Below are 18,346 nucleotides of genomic sequence, written 5' to 3' on the forward strand. Positions count from 1 at the left end.
ATTTTGACTTCATAGACCAATGCAATCACCTTCCAGATTTTCAAGACACACTTCTTCTGTTTGACATGTGCTCATGTTTATAAAACATTTAGGTTCAGCATTTGATTATAATGCCTCATTATTACCTACCTCAGAAATGATATTGTGTGATCTGTGCACATCTCCTCTGACCTTCTGCAGTGTTTGCCACATGCGCCTGTTGGTGCTGCGAGGGTGGTTTTTTGTCACCATCAAAGTCACTGTTGGGTATGCCCCTTCTCGTGGCAATGTTGTGCAGCATGGCACATACAGCCACAATCCTGCAGCAGGTCTCGGGCTGTATTGCAATACTCCACCAGTTTTATGAAGGATACGGAACGACTTTTGAGTATACCGAAGGTCCGTTCTACACATTCTGTGTGCCTATGTGTGCCGCTTTGTACCTCTGTTCCTGCGTTGTGGCTGGGTTGAGGTATGGTGTCAAGATATATTCGCGCAAGGCGTATGCGCGGTCACCTACAGGGTGGAAAACAGAGGGTTAGCCACAGTAATGCTATTACATTTGGTTTCATGATGTAGCAACTAGGTATATGCATGTACCAAGTAGGTGTCCTTTGCCAAATTCACCCCCGAGCAGACGCCAGTGGATGCCACTGTGGCGGAATATATACAAGTCATGGGTGCTCCCTGGAAATTGTGCCATGATGCCCGTTATTATATGCTTTGCATTGCACACAACGTGCACATTGATGGAGTGCTACAACTTCCTGTTCCGGAAGATGTACTAATTGGCTGCTGGTGGACAGCTGGGGACATGCGTGCAGTCTATGCATCCAATGACATGGGGGAAACAGCGCCACCTGGTAGAACTCCAGTTTTGTCTGATTCAACTCCTGTGGGGTTGTGGGGAAGGTGATGTGGGTGTGGACCCTTGTCATCGTGGTGTCAAGAAATTTTCTGAAGAAGCGTGGTAGTGCACGTTGAGATACACCTCCGGCTACGGCTACAACCCCTGGAAACTGCCTGATGTTAGTAGGTGCAGGCTACATAGGACATGTACATGTGCAGGGATGGCATGGGTCCTACGGATCTGGTGCTGCAATAGGGGTTACAAATCTGCAATTAGGCGCATTATAATCATGGCAAAGTTCAGCCGGTACTTATCATATATTTCGTCATCATTTTAGCCCAGAAATGTTATGCCCACTCGGAATACCCTCTCCTGTATCCTCCTCTTGTGCTGGTCTGCTGCATTGATCCTCATCCTCCTTGCCAGCATGTAGAGGGCTGCATTGTGAAAGGCTAACGAGGTTTCCTGAGGCATTTTTAAAGGGTCACCGATTGTTTGCACTTGTTCTGTTTTTTTACATTTATTTTTGTAACTTTACCTTGTGGTTGAGATTCCCCTTATTCTGCTCTTGCTAAATTGCGAATTTCATGGAATTCGCTATTTCCAATTTTTAATGCATTGGATTGCTATTCTTTATTTCCTAATTGCTATTTATGGTTGCTCGTGTATGTTTCAATATTATGGATTAACTATCTTGCTAATCGCTAAATTTGCAAAAGCTTTTTTTGTGAATCTCTTGAATTTTCGGTATTTCGGTTGATGCATTGGAAAGTGTTGTTTTGTGGTAGATAACGGGCTATTTTACAGAATCGCTAGTTTTCCGAGGGCAGTTATGCTTGATGCATGTGCCAGCATATTAACTAAGAGAATTGGGTGAGTGGGTTCTCTCCCCTACTTAGAAGACAGAACATTTAGATAGATAATAAATTGGGTCTCCAGTGCATGTATGTGTACTCTGCACGTATCTGTACTCTGTTTATTTCCTTCTAAAAGCAGCCTGATGGCGAATGATGTGCTGTTGCTTTTTGGCCAGAAAAATGTTGGCATTGTGTTGTAGTGTTTGTCTTTGTCAAACCTTAACCCAAATCCCATTACCTATCTATTCATCAAACCCCTAACTCTCTTCCCCGAGCTGTGTGATATATTGATACGTGGCTTAATCACCAACAATGAATCACACACTTGGTGGGGCGGATGTGGTGACATCAGCACCAACTTACTGTAGAATCTTCTAAGCAGTAGCCCATACGAGACCATTACCAGCCCACAAATTAAAAATTATCTATATTTGTTAGATATAGAATGAAGTTGTCAGCATCATCATTCAGGCCTTGTGCTGCCTAACCTAAGCATGTTCACTCCAGACTTTGAGTCTATTTTTATGAATTGAGGATTTAACAAAGAAACTTACTAGTATTGCTATTTTTGTTTATTTCAGCACAATCATGCATTCTGATTGTGTCATCATGTAGTACTCAGGTTATATCAATTTGTTGTAAATCTTTGATAAATATATAACCCACTTACTCAGTAAGTCTACTTCCATTTAGTTGCCTATGATGGATAATCAATCAACCATTCAGATAAATCCTACAGTTGGAGCTTACCTGGAAGAAACTGGAAGTGGGACCTCGCTTGTGAAGTTGTGATGCCTCCTCTGTTATTGCTGCATGCATATTCAGGTAAGACAACTAGTATGGATGTAATTTAACTTAGTAAGAAATAAATGAACTGCTACTGTCTTTTATCTAGATAGTTCTACACAATATAAATCATCACAGCAACATTCCACAAAATGGTCAAGATAGTTAGAGAAGTATCGGCCTAGACTCTATAACTAAGCGCTACACTCTCACTCAAGTTACAAGCAGATAAACAGGCTGCACAAAACTACTTGAAGTCAGAAGTGCAAAGTAAAAGAAACTACTTCAGGATTAAATTTAGATTCTAAAAAAGTGTTTCCCTCTTTATTTGTTTATGGAGCAAAACAAACAAAACCATCCAAACAAAACGCCCATCCCAAAACTGACCTAAGCCCCAAAACTCAAAATGTCCAAGAAAATGTCTCTCCAGTCCCAGCTCCATTCCTACCTCTCCACCCAGCCCCAACAAACAACAAAACCCACCCACCAAAACAAACAATTAAAAAAAAGGGTAGAAGAGAACATTGTGGACGTCGGTACTGAGCTGGTCCAGGCTCTGTTCCATCGTGGTGAGCCGGCCCTCGATGGTGTCCAGACACTGCAGGATGTGGCCCAGCAATGGCCAGTTGCCCTTGTGGTGGGGGTGGCAGCAGTTGGCTGGCGGTGGCACTGGCGCAGGCAATGGGACGGCCAGGAGGCTGGAGGCCGAGGTGGACTGGCTGCACTGGAGCCAGGCTGTTGTGCATTCATTACCTCCTCTTCCTCTTTCAGGACCACCAGCCACTGATATTCCAGCTTGATACTCTTCAGCCTCTGCTGACTCAAATGAGCCACTCTCTCCTGCCTGTTGGGTGGTCCGACTAGACCAGCTGGAGCAACTATGTTGGGAAAAACCAAAAAGACAAATTGTAAATAATGCTCTGTGCAAACAATTGTTTTAAATTACTGGGTGGCACAGTAGCAGGACATTGCTTGTCCCCGAGGGCCATTGCAATGTATTTGATGTGATCATGATAAAGAGAGTCCACAAGACAAATGTTATGTTTTACCCACACATGTGGCCAAACATAGAAAGTCACTGACTGTGTGGCATAAAATAATTAACAGGTAGAGAAGAACATCACAGTATTAAAAAAACGGTGATATGATTATTTATTTTTCTTCTAAAGGCCTTTCCAGTAACTATAAACAGAGTCAGACACATTAAGTTGAAAAATAAATGGCTTCGCATTGATGAGTACAGCATTATGCACTAAGTTATGTGCGGTGCTAAAATAATGACGCCATGCTCATTGCTAGTTAGCTCCTCTGCTAGTTTGCTACCAGTGGCCCTGCTCTTCATCAAATGCATTTCTCTTTCAACCCGGTCTCCAAGTGTAAATTAAATCAGTTATGGAAAACCATGAAATATGTTCTGGATTCACTTCGCATAGGCATCACATTAAATGTGACACATGCCAAGACTGGATTTTTCAATTTGTTTGGCTGGTATGGAATAACATAGGGAAAAATAAAGGAGTGTACTAAGAGTGTCTGAGTGGGCAAAGGTATAAGACGCCTTATGTGTTCGATTTGCAATATATTGAAAAGATAGTAAATGCCACATTAAATGAAGCAGACACACATTACACAGCCAACACTGATGCCACAAATTGATTGACCTTTACTTTTATTTCAGTAATAATTGGCAAACATGCCATGGCGGGGAGGGAGGATGATGAATGATGGGTAGGATAGATGTGTCTCATTTAACAAATACAGCGAGTCAAGGGAGAAGCACAAAAGAATAAAAACAAATAAATAACCCCCACTTAGAACCATACCTTTAAATGATAGTGATAACCCTAAATAAACTAAGTAAGAAGAGTAGGTGAGCAGCAGCATGCTCCTCAAGAGAAGAAGAGCTCCCTTGTTTATTTCATCCAAACAATCCAAATATCAATTCATCCTTTTATTCTAATTCACCCAAAGCCACCATGATATCTTTACTTTCTCCCATCCAGTCTTTCACCAACATTTCCAATAAATTATCCACCCAATCAATAGCAACCCCTTCTTCAAACCATCCTTTTGCCCAATCATCCTGTACCCTTTTACCTAGCCACCCTTTCACTCTGTATATTTCCTTTCTTTTAAGTTACCTTCCATTCTTTCATGTCTTCCTCAAGCCATCAAACCTCATTATGTGAGATGTTGCCACATTGCAGATAGAAGAGGCCATAATACTAACTCAACCACAGCTTTGGCTGGAAAAGCTGGGAAGGGGGTTCACTTCACGGTCATATTTGATTACTATGATCGAGGCCATGGCAATAGCTAGTGAGCATAGTAATTGCGAGTAATTATGTCCGTCCCTGCTGCCGCTTCTTCCTCTCCAACTTACCTGTCTCCTCCCGCAGCAGCTCTGGAGCCAGCATCAACAAAGTTCTATGTGACTAGAATGAAACATTATACATAATTTAGATCCCAGATACACAACTCCAAATACAACTGCTAAACAGCACTCCAGCTCAGTTAGCACATCAATATCTTCCAAATATCACTCTGGGCATTTGATTGCATGGTTCACAAAGTTAGACAAGCCAGGTGTGGAATAATGCTCAATGAAAGACATATGGTATTGGTTGGCAAATGCAATGAGAGTGGGACCTCATAATCTTTTTCCAGCCTTGTTACACAGGCATGGGAAACTGCTGGTATAATGTAACTATAAATGAATGAGTTTGCAGCACACTACATTGGGGGGTGGGTTGGTCCATGATAATGACCATGACCAATCTCTTGTGAATTGACTGTATTAAAGCTAGGCATGAGCAAGAAATTGAAAGCCTTCTCAACAAAAATGTATGGTGATTTTTATTTAAAATATTAGCTTACTTGGGCCTGCTATGTGAATCTTCATGATAGACAGCACCAACATTCCAATACCCCAAGATTCTACCATCAGTAGGCCACAACAATCATAAAAGGAATTACTAGGGTTAGCAGAGCGCTCATCAGCGGTGCTGGTGGTTGGCACCAGCTGATCAGCTTCCCCCGGTTCCTCAAAATCATCCCTCTCCTTGCCCAAGTGCTGATTAAAGAAATTAGGAAGATGAATAAAAATAGATTAGTGATTCTGTTATTAATCTCCACAAAATATTTTATGAAAAGCAAACACAGTCGCTAAAACAGATCACCTATACTAATATAGTTTCGACTTGAGTCTGTGGTTAAATCCATATTCCAGATCTCCCTAACAAACACTACATATTGAAATAATGTATTTCAGTGAATGATATTTGATTCTATCTATTCCCATTTCTCAATACTCTTGATGAGCCAACTCAGTCTCCCTTTTTTGCAATACATAAATGCATATGTCACATCATCACTCTGAATTCAATTAAATAACATGAAACTGTACAAACTACATAAACAAAGTCACAGCAAGAACGCGCTACTCAGTGATTCACTATAGTGACAGGCGAACAGTCTGCAATGGCTTCGTAATTATTCAGCCGAAGTGAGCATCTGATGAGTGTGATTCAGTGGCAGCACCTCCCAGCAGAAACTAGAAACTGGATCACACAATAAAATATCAACATGGACTAAACTAACCCTGGGCGTAGTTCGTGGAGCCGCACTCCGCGGAGCTACGCGAAGACGCACTTGCACTCCGCGACCTACGCGTAGCTCCGCGGACATGCGTAGTTGCTTGCTAGACCCGTTCGCGTGCCGTTTTTCGTTTTCGGGAGCGCGGTGCGCGTGTTCGGGGCGCTGCCTGCATGCTCGGAATGGCTAGCGCGCTAAGTTACCCAAGAGGTTTGTCCCGCCCACGTGCATTCCCTTATTTCCTGTTCCGGGTCACAAGTAACATGTTCGGGTTGTGCAAGACATGTTCGGGAACTCATCTTCTCATTCGCACTACAAAAGTGCGTGATCGCGCTAAATATTGCGCGAACCTACATGGTGGCACACGCGACCGGGAAAAAGCGAACGCAGAACCAAGGTAAGCCATTGCCGTGCACGCGATAATGTTATTCAGCGCGCGAGAACTACGCTACGCACCGGATCGCGGAGTAATCGACAGCTACGCGTTCTCCGCGGAACGCGGAGTTGCCGAAACTCCGCAAGCTCCGCGAACGGAGCGTAGTTCTTCGCCCAGGGTTAGACTAAACATAGTTTACCTCTGAGTGTGAGCAGCATGCTATCTGGATTTGTTTTTTTGCATTCTAGAACACAAACACAACAAACAGTTATTACTCTCCAAGCCTCAGAATCTCAAAACCTAGCAGGTCCTGTTCACGGCTAAGAATGTCCACCCAATGGTACTTCAGCTGATGGCTGGTGTGCCATACGCACCGGCACCCAGATCCCCAGCACCGCCGATGCTCCCATAGGGTGTAGCCACTACCAGGCCTGCCACCTGCTGCCAGCATAGAGGGGAGGTGGCATTGCACAAAAAAAAACTAGTGCTGCCACCCCCTACTCACCAAAGATCTGCACACCTTTGGTGGCAGCGCCGCCCCCAAGGAAGTCACACCTTTACCATTTCACTGGGTGGGGAAACAATGAGAAGGAAAAGGAACGGAAAGTAAAGAAGAAAGGAAGAAGGAAAGAAGGGAAGATAAAGTCAAAAGTCACAAAAACACGAAAGAATGTAAATAAAAACATAAAATACACAAACACAAAGACACACCCTTATATAAAAAATAAATATTAGGGGTAAAAAAGTAATAAAGGAGGAGGTTTATAAAGATTAAGGACAGATTAAAATGTAGTACCAACACCATAACAAAGCGCGCAATTTAAAATATGAGAACACACTTCAGAACTTGCGTAGTGTCTTTCATGCGTGATTTTGGAGCACGTGGACACACTCCGCTTTCCCTACTCAATGCGAACTGGCGTGCTGGCAAATCCCCTTTGTCTGTAAGTGGAACTCCGGATAGCGAGCCAGAGGTTTTTCTGGACTCTGTGGAATTCCACGTAGTAGGACTTCCCAAACTACACCAAACCCAAAATATTACAAAAATGTCAAAACTTCCGCTCCTGTTACAAACATTAACCTTAACAGGAAGCACTTACAGATATAAATAAAGCAGGTGCCCGAGTTCAAGCTCAAATTCAGTAACTGATTAATCAGCCCAAAGAAATTGTGAGCTTCATCAAGGCTGGGCAGGTGTGCTTTCTCCCCATATCTACTCTCGAAAATTAGCTGTGATGCTTGATGGAGACATTTGCATCCTTGACTTTCACAAGCGCAATCCCCGCGCAGTTCCTGTGACCAGGAGCTTCTTTTTCCTCATCTGCTGCTCTGATCTGTCTCGGACCTTTTATAAACACAAAAGGCATGTGAACTCGCATTGAAGGCAGCCCTGCCCATTTGACCCCGCCACACACACTAGCAGTGAGCACCGTCTTCCCCCCTTTACCCACTATGATGGACAGCTCACTCAAGGGACCCTGGCGCCCTTCAGCGCGATGGCAAAATTACTCACACATTGTCACTGGAGACAACTCTTTGGCCCTTTACGCAGCTGTAGTGTAGGAAAAGCACTATACATTTACCCAACGAGGTAGCACTTACAAATTCAGTAAATCAGTATTAATCAGCCCAAAAAAATTGTGAGCTTTGCCAAGGCTGGACAGGTGTGCTTTCTCATTTTATTAATACATTTACAATTTACTTTTACACACATTTTACACTGATCACAGTTTTATATTTAAACAAAACTGAAATCACACTCTTACTTTACACAAAAAGGTTAATCGTAGTTTCAAATCGTATTAAACACCTCCCTTTAACATTAAACCTTCTCTCCCTAGGTTTTTGAATTCCTCTGCATGCAGGATATAGACACATGTCTTTATATGACACTGACGGAGTTCCCATCACAGAGATCTCTATTTACAACCACAAACAGGAAATTAAATTACAGGATAAGAAAGTCAACTGTCTTCTGGTCATTGCCAGCCATCCTCTCGCCAAACCACCATCCACCTTCATCATGATGATCCTTAGTAATTTAAAACCCCAAAGTTTGTATAGGAACAAGATGAGAGGGTCCTTTATTTTCGGGGGTCATGCAGAATTACTATCAGCTCTATGGAGGTTCTGACACACAGCTAGTCATTGCAGCAAGTGCTAATATTTGGGGAGACACTGGATCACAGGGCAGTGCAGGGTAATCCTCACATGCAACCATAAGGGGTGCCTAAAATACTGGGAGACCTTTCGGCATGTATCAAGGTGCAGGGTGTGCTTTCTAGCTCATTGAATAGTCAAATACAGTTTAATAGTCCAAATTATAAATAAAGACACTCCCACAACCCAGAGGGGGTATCAGAGCATAGCTCCTGCTTTGGGGGCAAAAGTTCTTGACCATCGTTCAGTTCACTTTCACCACCTCAACATTAAAATTCTCGTCTGACACAGATATGATATGCTGTCTATGGCAGGATTCAATGATCCCTGAGAAATGTGATTCAAATTAATTTATTTGAGCATTTAATTTAGGAATTTTACCCCATATTTTTGGGCTTCTGTGTTTGGACAATTCGTTCTATATTGTTTCTATTGCAATGCTATTTTGTAAAAATACTTGGCCTCTGATGTTCCCGACTTTTTTTATAATTTGCCGACACCCCTACATCTACGTCCACTCTGAAGACAGTATTTTTTTATTTTACCCCATCCCAAAGACATTTTTTATATGATCTATTACACAAAATATTTTGGTTTATTGTATTATAAAATATAAAAAGAATTATATTTGATATATTGTTGATCTTCATGGAAAAAGAGACTTCTAATTAAATCATATTCTATCTTCAGACCTGATTGTGAATTGTATAGGGATGAAATCATTCTTCATACATAACGTTATAAAAACCTATTGTAGTCACGAATATATGAAGAATCCCATGACTATATGTTGAGTTTCATAAAGTTTTGTTTTTAAAGTTGCTCTTAGTGTTTAACAAATGTAGATTTGCAAATTGTGCATGCGAAATAAGTTTAAATGTGTGTTTGAATGAGTGAGATGTTAAGAGAGTAGTGAGGCAAATCAGTGAATGGCTTCAATAACCTGGGATAGGTGTGTTGTCCATGTCTTCAGCTATACAATACTTGCTGTGGTTCAAGTTGCAGTGGTGCTTGTGGGGTTTCTTGTGCTGTTATTTGTGATGGCGATGATGTCTGAAGTAGTACTTGAGGTAGCACTGAAGGTACTACTTAAAGTGGTGCTTGTGGTTGTGATGGTTGAGGGGGAGGTGACATGTTTGTGGGTATTGCAGTGGGATTCACATGCAGGTTGTGGTGCCTCAGTTAAATTCTATGCATGCCTTAGTTCTGCAGATTCACATGGACACTAATTTGTTAATGCCCCTGTCATCTTCATTGTTAAGACTTGTTGACTTGTTGCCTTACATTCACTTACTCACGGTGCATCTTTGCCATGTCTTGGTAACAATTCACAACATTATCCGAAGCACAGTTCTGCTTGTTAACCATGTGAGGTAGTCCTTTACGATGAATCATAATTTCACACAGAGTCTCCCCATGTCACAAATATACAATTCTACATTGGTCTCCTTAGTGAAATGCAAGATTTAGCTAGACCAGCTCCTGCTGGTGGCTGGCCGACATGGCTAGCAGTTTTTCCACCATCAAGATTGTTGCCATCCATTTGATAAAGGGAAGAGCTCCTCCTTATAAGGGGGGTCTCCACCCTCAGATGCCTGAGAGAGGACAAGAGATTCTATTGCGTGGGGAGAGTGCATAAGGTAGTTGATTGAACTACCTAAAGGTTGAGGGCTGTGTGGAAGGACATGTGACATTGCTAGTGAGCTACTGAACTACCAGCAATCCTCAGGCGAGACATTGGGTGAAGTTTGCTGTCTGACTGTGAGATGATCATGGCTGATGGTTTCTGTTTTAATTTCAGTTTAATCTATTTTGCACGACCAATTAAAATCATTAGGTACAAGTAAGAAATAATTCAAGAGAAAATAAAACCTTTAAAAAGAGTACAGAATCAGATAAAAATATGTTACTTTATGCTCAACCCTTAACCCCTTCGACGCTCATGACGAGCTCAGCTCGTCATGAGGTACACCTCTCGTACGCTCATGACGAGCTGAGCTCGTCATGAACAATGGGAATCAACAAATCTCAGCACAGGAGGGGAATACCATCAGCATTGATGTGGTTAATAACAATTAAAACAACAGTTTAAAATGGGGTCAGTTAGATTAACGTATGTGAGTACTGCTTGACTGCATAAGCAAATTCCTTGTTGGTTAAATACCATCCTTAGGAGTTCCATTCTGTCCTGTATGAAAGCTGGGCAAATGCAGACCTGGTGGATAATGTCTTTATAAGCCCCGAATAAATGGCAACTGATTGATTTGCTGGTCCTTTGTCATGGGAGTCTATGCAGGGGCGATTTGAAGTGACCATGGTGAAGGAGCATGATCTTTAAGTTTAAGAACGCAGAGTACCCAGACTCAAAATCAGGCTTAGATTTTAGGATCTTGTAGTTCTGTAACAACATCCAAGTGTGATATCGTTTGGAAAGTGTTGAGCTGCCTGCAGATGTGGAAGGCTTCTTCATTGAAGAACTGATAACACATTTTTGGGCAGTACATGATATGTATAAATCCCACAGGGAATCCAGTCCAGAGGTTTGCAAGGCTGAGTCCAGATATAACTTGGCGGCCTTTGAGGAATAGTTAGCTAACACAGACCATATTATTGTGCTAATAGACTAGCCAGCTCTAGTTTTCAGCCTGTAGCAGCATTTGATATAGGTGACCTGTCTGGCTAATGATTGGTCAAACATATTTGTGCTGGTGAGGCATTTCTAGGCAGATTAATGGTGCTCCTAACACTTTTGAGATTGTAGCATCCAGAAGTGAGATCAACCCTTGTCTCCCTTTTAAAGAATATTGCTACCAAGCTTCCACCAACCTTGACCTATGGCAGTGAGGCACTGCGTAAGGGTCGATCTTTTCAAGATGCTATGTAGGGAACAAATCATAATTTTTGAGACCGAAAGGAACCTTTTTCACTGAAAAAATATATATATTTGTATTCTGGCAACGTGTCCAGGGTCTGTCCTTGTAGGTACCATCTGAGGTGACTCTTGACTTGGTTTTTGATCACCATGGCTTTGGATTGTGACTTAATGGTGGAGTATTTGATTTGTTGTATGTTATCCCTCTGAGGCGGAAAGCCGGAGGTATTTTGTGTTCCCTGCACCCTGCCCTATCTTACTAGCAGATTGATCTAATAATCATGTGTTATTTTTAAAAAGCTGTAATATATTTTAAACAGTGTGATTTTAGACATTGTTGACATTGTTCCTACCTCGAGACGAGACTACTTCGCCGAGGCTTATTTACTCGCACCACGCCGAATTAGCCAGGCGCTGGGAAACCCCAGTCACAACTTCAGGGGCCATCTTGGAAAGGGAAGGCTGGCCGGAGAGCTCGGCGCCCCTCCCGCCCTCCCTGGATATTTAAGGGCGAGTCCTTCCTGCTCCGAGTGATTCTGTTGTATGTTATCCCTCTGAGGCGGAAAGCCGGAGGTATTTTGTGTTCCCTGCACCCTGCCCTATCTTACTAGCAGATTGATCTAATAATCGTGTGTTATTTTTAAAAAGCTGTAATATATTTTAAACAGTGTGATTTTAGACATTGTTGACATTGTTCCTACCTCGAGACGAGACTACTTCGCTGAGGCTTATTTACTCGCACCACGCCGAATTAGCCAGGCGCTGGGAAACCTCAGTCACAACTTCAGGGGCCATCTTGGAAAGGGAAGGCTGGCCGGAGAGCTCGGCGCCCCTCCCGCCCTCCCTGGATATTTAAGGGCGAGTCCTTCCTGCTCCGAGTGATTCTGTTGTATGTTATCCCTCTGAGGCGGAAAGCCGGAGGTATTTTGTGTTCCCTGCACCCTGCCCTATCTTACTAGCAGATTGATCTAATAATCGTGTGTTATTTTTAAAAAGCTGTAATATATTTTAAACAGTGTGATTTTAGACATTGTTGACATTGTTCCTACCTCGAGACGAGACTACTTCGCCGAGGCTTATTTACTCGCACCACGCCGAATTAGCCAGGCGCTGGGAAACCCCAGTCACAACTTCAGGGGCCATCTTGGAAAGGGAAGGCTGGCCGGAGAGCTCGGCGCCCCTCCCGCCCTCCCTGGATATTTAAGGGCGAGTCCTTCCTGCTCCGAGTGATTCTGTTGTATGTTATCCCTCTGAGGCGGAAAGCCGGAGGTATTTTGTGTTCCCTGCACCCTGCCCTATCTTACTAGCAGATTGATCTAATAATCGTGTGTTATTTTTAAAAAGCTGTAATATATTTCAAACAGTGTGATTTTAGACATTGTTGACATTGTTCCTACCTCGAGACGAGACTACTTCGCCGAGGCTTATTTACTCGCACCACGCCGAATTAGCCAGGCGCTGGGAAACCCCAGTCACAACTTCAGGGGCCATCTTGGAAAGGGAAGGCTGGCCGGAGAGCTCGGCGCCCCTCCCACCCTCCTCCGCCTCTATCACCATGTATATAAACAAGGGACCTACCCGACCGCGCCTGGCCCGGGCCTAGGGCCACCCCCCCTGGTTCACACAATCTGCCTCATCGCATCTATCACTCTGCCGCCCAGCTCCAGCGTCTCCGCCCCACGACCAGTCCAACATGTTCTATCTTTCACCCAATTTCTTTGCTCACCAGCCCAGTTACACACTGCCCTGGCTGTCATATTATGATCCCCTCCATCCGTAAACCCCCGGATAGCAAACCTCACACTATGAAAACCCACACCATAGCACTCACGAATGTCCGTTCACTTGGCAAGCACAGCCAAGACATTCCTGAGTTGATCCACGATCACAAAATAGATCTTTTGTTCATGACCGAAACATGGATGGGCCAAGCTTCCGATCCGGACTTGGTCATAGCCGTCCCGGCGGGGTATACCACCCACAGACTAGATAGGCAAATCAAGAAAAAGGGAGGTGGCATTGCCATTATTGCCCGTGATACCTACACCGTAAGGTTCACTATTATTCCACAGACCTCTTGTGAAGCCATTGAATTCGCTATTAAACTGTCTCCATCTTACACTTTTAAAGGGATCCTCCTCTACCGCCCCCCAGGGCCCAGGAACGACTTTATCGGCGCTTTCAGGTCGTTTCTGGAAGTATCTGCACTAGATAATCCTTTCACCATTCTAGGTGATTTTAACTTTCATTTTGATGTCCTTGACAACCCTGATTCAGCTACACTATTAGCCGATTTATCCACCTTTGGCCTTGCTCCCCTGGTTCATGCCCCTACGCATGAAGGAGGTCACATGTTAGATGGCATTTTTACCAATGCCACAGGCTTCCAAGTCACACAAATACTCCCTCTAACATGGTCTGACCACCATCTTATTCTGTCATCGCTACAAATACATGATCCCTCGATCAACAAATCCAACTGTATCCCCCGTCAACCATATCTGGCATGGGATGACATAGATGAATGCAGGCTAAAAAATCTGCTCAAAGCTACCACCCCCTCGTTATCCACCGACCCCAACACTGCTACTTCCCAATTTTACAACTGGGTTAGTTTAGCAGCCAAAGATCTGGTTCAAGTCAAGCAACGGTCACGTAATAGATCTACTCCCTCGGCCCCATGGTACACGGACGAACTACGCACACAAAAGCAACAGTGCCGAAACAGAAAGAGACACTGGCGGAAAGACTACTCTCAGGAATCTAAAGCCCTGTACAAAGAGTCGGTAGCCACATACAAAAATCTCATCATAGACGCCAAGAAAAAGCATTATTGTCATAAAATAGAAACCGCACAAAACTCCAATAAATGTCTATATGAGACTACCAAACAGTTAGCAGGCTCTTCTGTTGACCTAACACCTCCCCCGTCCCAAGCTCTCTGTGACGCTTTGTCCAAGTTTTTCTTTAGCAAAGTTGATGACATTTATCGAATCTTTGCCAATACCGCCACTAGCTCCCATGAGGCCTCCACTCAGCTTGATGGACCAGTTTTTCATCAGTTCAGAGAGGTCACCTGCTCTCAGGTACTAAACACCATATCCTCCATTAAATCGGGGTCGGCCTTGGACCCATGTCCTTTGAAGGTTATGCGGCCTATTTTGGATGCAGTTCTCTCATCCATAACAGAGATCTGCAATTCCATGTTTTCCACAGGTACCTACCCGGACACCTTAAAGAAAACACTTATAAAACCACTCCTCAAGAAACCCACCCTTGATAAAGAAGAACTTAAAAGTTACCGGCCCATTGCCAGTTTGCCACTATTAGCGAAAATAGTGGAAAAAATTATGAACACCCAACTTTCCTTCTTTATCGAGGAGAACAAAAGGCTGGACGAATCGCAGTTTGGCTTCCGCCGATATCATGGAACTGAGACCGCTCTGGTCAAAGCGGCAGACGACATTAGATCCATCCGGGATGCAGGAGGCTCTGCCATCCTGATCCTACTGGATCTATCGGCAGCTTTCGACACGGTCGACCATACCACTCTGGTCGACCGTGTCGAGAGTATAGGTATCCAAGGCAACGCCAAAAATCTTATTGCCTCTTTCCTGGCTAACAGGACCCAGGTCGTCACTGTGGGACCTTTCGAATCCTCCCCCTTGTCATTACCTTGCGGAGTTCCTCAGGGCTCATCCCTCAGTCCGACACTCTTTAACATTTACGTGTCGGACCTTGCCAAAGTCATCAGGGCACATGGGATGAGCCTGACGTCCTACGCAGATGACACCCAACTGGTCCTAGCTGTTAAGAACGATGGGCCACAAAAAGCCAATATGCTTAATCAGGGCATGCAGGCAATTGGCAGTTGGATGGCCCACAATTGCCTGAAATTAAACTCTGAAAAATCAGAAGTTGTAATCTTCGGCAATCTTTCCCCGGACTGGTCCTCTTTATGGTGGCCTTCGTCTATGGGCCAGCCTCCAGACCCGGTTGATAAGGTTAGGAACCTGGGTGTCCTGTTTGACAATCGTCTGAACTTCCTACCTCATGCTAACCAGATCTCCTCCTCAGCCTTTTACAAACTCCGGCTCATTAAGAAAATTCTGCCCTTTTTACCTGAACATCTCGCCAAAACATTGGTGAGCGCCCTGGTTCTCTCCACCCTAGATTACTGCAACGCCTTGTTTCTAGGTGCTCAGGAGAGAGTGTTAGCTAAAATGCAGGTTATCCAGAATGCAGCCGCAAGGCTTTTAGGGCGTATCTCTAAATACCAACCGGTCTCACCAACCATAAGACAACTTCATTGGCTCCCGGTGAAAAAGAGGATTAAGTTTAAGGCATTATGTCTGATATACAAGGCCTTACATAATGCTGGACCAGTGTTCTTCACTCAGAACCTAACCCACTACTGCCCTTCCAGAACACTGCGCTCCTCCAGCTCCTCTGATCTGGTGGTCCCCTGAACTAAAACTGTTAACTGGGGTGACAGACGATTCCTGGTAGCTGCACCGAAACTGTGGAACACACTCCCTTACTCAATTAAAACCAGCACCCCCCTCTGGTCTTTCCGGAAAAACCTTAAAACCTGGCTTTTCAATCTTTGATTTCCTCCTACCTCTGTACTTCAGCGCCTTCATGGGTTAAACACAGCAGTTATCTAGCGCCGAGATGCCCTAGGGCCGTCGTTCGCGCTTTACAAATGTTGTTATAAATAAATATTTGTCAAGTAAGCATTGGAGGTCAATTTGGTTTGACTTACAAAAATTACATTGTTAGCATATAATATATTCAAAAGCTGATCATCACCAAGCTTCAGCATGTGTGTGTCAAGGTGGTCTAGGGCAGTGGACAGGTTAACCAGAAAAAGGTTAATTGACTGGGGTGCCAACAAGCATCCCTGCTTTAGACCTTGATGTGTGGTGGTTCTTCTTGAAAGTTGGGTGTTGTGTCCAATCTTAAATCTTAACCAGGTGTCTGTGTATAGCTGTTGAATTGCTCACAGTAAATGTGGTATTCTCCAGTTTGATCATTTTGACCAGTGAAGATGTTGTGGTACACAGTCAAATAAAACATAACTATAGCAGCTGTCATTTGGATAGCATTTGGTCAATGATTAGGGCCAACACCATGATGTTGGTGGAGGTCCTACTTCCTCAAGAGTACCCAGTTTGGTTTAATGGTGTTATACTTTGATCCAAGGGCTAAGTGTGGAGTTCCTTAATAAGCAGTGAGGCAAATTGCTCTGCTTGTTGTCAAGTAGAGCTATTAGATGGTTGTTGCTAGGTTTGGACCAGTTGCTGACCCTTTAAGAATGGATTGACCATCAAGCCCCTCCAGGAATCAGAGATGGTCTATGTCTGTAGGAGACCATAGTCAGTTCCTCTGCCCAATATCCAACATTGATTTTGTAAATTGTCTGTGGCATGCATTAGCCCGCGTGCTCGGTCCCAAGATCCTTGTGTATTGATTGCCTCAATTTAAGATGAGGTTTTCCATGTTGTTCAATAGGTTTCAGTTGCAAAATAAACTGTATTACCATGTTCCGTTCACCATCAGCCTTCACCTCATCTCTTCCATCTTGTTTCTTGAACAATAGGGTTTTCTAAACTTACTAAATTAATGTCTTGCAACGTAAAGGCTACCTCACTTTCTTCCATATCTGCCTCACTGCAATCGTCTCCAGGTACCAGTAACATAGAGATCCAAAGAGCATGCACATTAATCCAGGCGCACACTCCAACTGATACTGAAATCTTTGCAATCTAGAGGCCAATATAGCCAACCTTGCACTCATAGTATGCCTAGCACCAGGTGCCATTGTGTGCACCAGTGGCTTGTGATATGGTTTAATAACATTTTTTTTCTCTCACAAAAAGTCCTGAAGTGATCTGCCCCCTAAATGCAAGCTAACAACTACCTCTCTATTACAGAACAATTCTTCTCAGCATCACATAAAGCTCTTGACTTATAAGGCATGATCCTCTCCTTTCAAACCTTGCATTTTTTTAACAAACACCTAAAAGGATTCACCTTTGATGCATAATTTGGGAATAACTTCACATAGAATTCTGTTAGAACAAGAAATGCTACAAACTGCTCATTGTAAGTAGGAAGAGGATCACTGGTGATGTTATCAACAAGATTGAATTTGGATCAAATTCCCGTATTCTTAAGACTATGCCCCAAAGACTCCACTTCACATTTTTTGAATTTACACTCGTCTGAAAGTAACGACACTTGGAAGAAAGAGTTGTTAACACAAATATTAGGTTATCATCATGCTCTTCTGCATTATTGCCAAACACCAATATGCCACCCTGAAAGGCTATTGCACCCTTCAAGCCTTCAAGAGTCTTCTTCCTTAGGCTCTGAAAAACATATGCCACACTAGCCACTTCAAACGGCATCTGCCTAAATCTAAGCATCCCATCACAAGTGATAAAAGCTGTAAAGTTTTTGATTCATCATCAAGGCGAACTTGGTTGTATGCACTAGCTCGATCAACACATGAAAACACTTGTGCCCCTACTAGGTGGTAACCATCTCATGCAAATTATAAAGAGGTTGGGCATCCATCCAAATTGCACTGTTATGGCAGAGCAAATCCACACGGAGCCTCAGTTTGCCTGAAGAGTTCACGGAAATCACAATTGGAGACCCCCATGGTGATGCCTCCACAGGCTCAATATTGTTCTTCCCACACATATCATTCAACATGTCCTCATGTTTAGTCCTGTAAGACAATGGTACATTTCTCAATCTAAGACGTATGTGGAATAGCTTTGTTGCATAATCTAATTTGTTGACACTATATGCATATAATTTATGCCATTGCCCTTTATTTCCTGTACAAACTTTTCAGAATA

At 43.4% G+C, this 18,346-nt stretch overlaps 1 protein-coding gene across 3 annotated transcripts in view; it reads right to left on the bottom strand.

The window, feature by feature from the left end:
- Positions 1–18,346, bottom strand: part of LOC144772892 (acetylserotonin O-methyltransferase-like) — a 719,863-nt gene that overhangs the window by 231,560 nt on the left and 469,957 nt on the right. The window contains exon 6 of one of the 3 annotated variants that reach the window (XM_078657562.1): positions 2,888–3,350. The exons of the other annotated variants lie outside the window; for them this stretch is intronic. Within the exon in view, the coding sequence (XP_078513688.1) occupies positions 2,917–3,350 (434 nt within the window). The 3' untranslated portion in view covers positions 2,888–2,916. Of the gene's footprint in view, positions 1–2,887; positions 3,351–18,346 lie in introns of those variants that run through there. 3 annotated transcript variants of the gene reach the window in all.

Source organism: Lissotriton helveticus, chromosome 8 (assembly GCF_964261635.1).
Source record: "Lissotriton helveticus chromosome 8, aLisHel1.1, whole genome shotgun sequence".
Taxonomy (NCBI): Eukaryota; Metazoa; Chordata; class Amphibia; order Caudata; family Salamandridae; genus Lissotriton; species Lissotriton helveticus.